This window comes from Mastigoproctus giganteus, chromosome 13 (genome assembly GCF_048544385.1).
Source record: "Mastigoproctus giganteus isolate SK-2022 chromosome 13, ASM4854438v1, whole genome shotgun sequence".
Classification (NCBI taxonomy): Eukaryota; Metazoa; Arthropoda; class Arachnida; order Uropygi; family Thelyphonidae; genus Mastigoproctus; species Mastigoproctus giganteus.
In genome coordinates this window covers 79,660,189-79,664,270 of record NC_143587.1, presented here as the reverse complement: position 1 = coordinate 79,664,270, position 4,082 = coordinate 79,660,189, and the positions used below count along the sequence as shown (strand labels likewise).

The following is a 4,082-nucleotide window of genomic DNA, read 5'->3' as shown; positions in this document are numbered from 1 at the left end:
ACTTTAAAGAATAAAATTAAAATGTAATTTAATATTATTTTAATATAGTGGTCGGCGATGAAACAGCAAACGTGGCAAAGTCATACCAACATTCACAATGGGAACATAAACATGACCGTAAACATATTTGGTAACCATGGAAACACAACATGCTCTTCTTTCATACTTCAAAAAATTGATGTTTGCATGATGACAGATGATATAGCTGTGCAGTTTATGGTTATAAATAACGCTGAAGCATACATGTTAGGTGTTTTGCATCAAAAAACTTAGACGTGCAAGCACAGGTGACGGTGGGTTCATCCGTTGAACTAGAGAAAGATTCAACAATGGGACTTCCATAACCTCTATGATTGTGTCTTGTTTTAAACCACATAAACAAAAGTATAAAATCTTGGGGTTTTCAAACTTTCATGTTAACGTTTTAGGATTAAGTTTAGGGTTACACTTAGGTAATTCATTGTGAATAGTTTCATTAAATAACATAGGTACAAGGTTTTATGCTTATGTTATGTTTAATTTTCATTGTGAATGGGCCTTTATTCCCGTACCGTTAATCTTAAAGCAATACTTACACCATTGTTTTGCTGACAGAACCAAAATGAAATTTAAATAAAGAGAGAAATGTGCATGAACGTTACTAATTTAAATATTCACTCAAAAATCAATTCTCTTGTCGACCGTTTTCAACATTTTCACAGCAAAAAATTCATTACTACCGAGTGAGCAGTGAGGTGAGAAGTATGTGGATGGACAATGGGTACATAAATCATAAACGTAGCCTAAGAAACTGTGTGAGATTAGAGCTTTTGCTGATAATGAATAAACATATGTTTATTCTTTATCAGCAAATGTGTTTTCATTTTGTGCTTATTTATTTTAATTTAGCGTAAGTAAACCTTCAGTACCTGCACAGAAAGGTTTAAGTCAGGTTTGGGTCATTACAAAGTTTTTATACAATCGAAAAGAGGAAAAATAGTTTGTGCCCTGTAAGCAAAGAATTATTATTATTATAGGTTCAGATATGTCAGATAGGAAAACAAAACGTCAGTCTGGTGCTTTTTATTGCAAGCAGAAGAATGAAAGTGATAAGGAAAAGGAAAAATTACGAGGATCCATGCTGAAATTCGTAAAGTTGGACGAGGGTGACCTGACAGCATCAACATCAGTCGCTTCGGAATTCATTTCAGACAGTAAGGATGAAATGGAAGGTGAAAAATCAAATGACAAGTTTGAAGTTCGTTTGAAATTGTGCCAAGAAATATCAGTGCCTGAATCAAGCTGTAATGAGGATAATTTAGAAAATAATAATTGTGTTGAATTGACGGCGGCCGAATATGATACAGGGGATCCTTTTAGTTGGCCACCAATTATTAACAATCAGTTATTAGAACTCATAATTCAGAAGGGGCCTGTAATGCCTCAAAATATGAAATTTCCTAAAGATAAAAAAGGAAGATCATTTTCTGCATCACAATATATGAGACTTTTACCTAACAGTGAAAAAGTTCAAAGAACTTGGTTAATCTATTCTGCAAAATCGAATAGTGAGTTTTGCTTTTGTTGCAAGTTGTTTGCTTTAAAGCAAAACAAAGTAACAGATAGTCAGGGGTTTTCAGATTGGCAACATTTAGCTACTCATTTATCACAGCATGAAACGAGCGTAGAACATATGCAAAATTATAAAAAGTGGTATGAATTAAAAACATACCTTGACAACAATTGTACAATTGACAAAGAACAACAATGGTACTTTCAATCTGAAAAAAGACGATGGCGAGCCATTATTGAAATAATCATTGCAATTGTCCAGTTTATAGCAGGGCAGTGTTTATCTTTCAGAGGGAAAATGATAAATTTTATGAAACAAATAATGGAAATTTTTTAAAGACTAGAAATGTTGGCGAAATTTGACCCCATTATCTCACAGCATGTCAATAGCGTAACACAATCTCAACCTGCTAAAAGTCATATACCTCATTACTTAGGCCATGCTTTTCAAAATGAAATCATATCTTTGTAAAGAAAGCAAAATATTTTTCAGTAATTCTCAACTACACGCCAAATACCAGTCACACTGAACAGATAGCATTTGTAGTAAAAATTGTAAATATTGGCACTTCTGATGTTGCAGTATGAGAATTATTTCTTGGGTTTTATCCAGTATCAGACACTACAGAGGAAGGTTTATGTAATTATCTTTTAAGTGAACTCTTAACAGATTATGAATTTGATTATGAATATGCAATGTATGCATAGTGGCTTGCAGAACAAAATTAGGAATATAAATCCTAGAGCTTTTTTGTACCATGTGCATCTCATTCATTGAATTTAGTTGTAAATGATGCTGCCAAAGTAACATTTGAAACAGTTAAGTTTTTTTTAACATTGTTCAAGAATTGTACGTGTTTTTCTGCATCCCCTTACAGATAGGATATACTAAATTGTAATATCACTAGATTAACACTGAAATCTGTAAGTGATACAAGATGGGAGAGTAGAATAAAAGCAGTGCGACCTCTCAGATTACAATTAAGTGAAGTCTTGAAGTTTAAATGACATAATAGATGATAATTCTAGAGACACGAAAACAAAACATACAGCTCAATGTTTGTTAGATCAGGTTGCATCTTCCAAGTTCATTTGCTCAGTCATTATATAGAATGATATTCTGTCAAAAATTTATGTTGTAAGTAAAATGTTGCAGTCCCCTCAATCCAACATAAATGAATCTCTTAATGTTTTGAATGCTTGTTAAATTTCTGTGCAGCCAGATCTGATGAGGCATTTAATAAATATATTAGGGATGCAAAAGTTTTAGCTGCAGAAGTAAATGTAGTGACAGAATTTCCAGTTGTAAGGAGTAGAACTAAAGTTCGCCATTCTGATTATGAAAGTACTAATGAACAAATCATAAATCCAAAAGAATTGTTTAGAATACAATTTTATCTAACAATTGTTGATAAAGCCTTAAATTCCATCCAGGAAAGGTTTGAAAATCCAAATGAATGTAATAATGTATTTAAATTTCTTTGTGAATTTGGAGAAATGACTGAAGAGGAAATTAAAAAACATTGTTTTGATTTAGATGTTTCCCTTCAAATTAATAAAGGAAGCACAAGTATTAAGGATATTAATGGTCTTAAGCTATTCAATGAGCTGATAACATATAGAATTTTGAGCAGTGGAATTGCAGACTCATTAAAAAACTTGACATATATTACAAAAAATAACGTCATCATTTCCTAATCTGTTTATAGGTTTGAGAATTTTTCTGACATTACCAGTTAGTGTAGCATCAGGTGAAAGGAGTTTTTTGAAACTCAAACATAAAAACATATTAAAGAATGTCAATGACTCAAGAAAGGTTTAATGATCTAGGACTGTCAACTACAGAAAAGGAATTGTGTGAAAGTTTAGAATTATCAGATGTTACTGATGAATTGGCAAATAAGAAAGCAAGAAGAGTGCAATTCTAACTTTATGGGCACTTTTTGTTACTTCTGTTTGATGTCTTGTACACTTTTGATTTGAATAAAATTAAAATAAATATATCAAATATTTTTATGGATTTTTTTACCCCGTCAACTATATGGAACTGTCATAAAAACATACTAGTAGGCTCCCATGGGTTGGGTTAGGTTATGAATCTACTTGCAATCCACATTGATAGGGATGGCCAAATATCTCTAGCAGGCAGGCAGCTAGCTAATAGCCCAAAATCGGCCCTGCTAGCATGGGTTCTACCAAAGCAGTACGTCCAGAGGGATGGAGGAATTAATGAGAAATCGATTCTCTATAGTGGCAAGCAGCTGGGTTACATCTCTTGACAAGCAGATACACTTGGCTAACTGATCACACTCTGTCCTCATACAATAATTCAAGGACCCATTAGACTTTTTTTTCTGGGCAGTGGCAAGTTTTGTTTGCTTTGTTACAACTAAATAGTACTGTGGTAACATTAGGATGTTTTCTTTTGCACAAATCAATGGGTTAACAAACTAATTCATCTCTCTCTGGATGTACTAGACTCATATTTAAATCAACTGCTTCTTCTAGGAGTTTCCAAAGTTTTTTTTTTC

The 4,082-nt window shown here is 32.8% G+C and overlaps 1 protein-coding gene across 1 annotated transcript; it reads left to right on the top strand.

Annotated features, from left to right (window-relative positions):
• Positions 1–1,024: 1,024 nt before the first annotated feature.
• On the top strand, positions 1,025–1,888 carry LOC150076210 (zinc finger MYM-type protein 5-like). Its single transcript, XM_090387287.1, has one exon. It carries the CDS (start codon positions 1,025–1,027, stop codon positions 1,886–1,888), a length of 864 nt encoding a protein of 287 aa, XP_090243413.1.
• Positions 1,889–4,082: the final 2,194 nt, after the last annotated feature.

Coding starts and splice junctions, on each gene's coding strand:
- LOC150076210 (XM_090387287.1), top strand. CDS start 1,025: ATGTCAGATAGGAAAACAAAACGTCAGTCTGGTGCTTTTTATTGCAAG.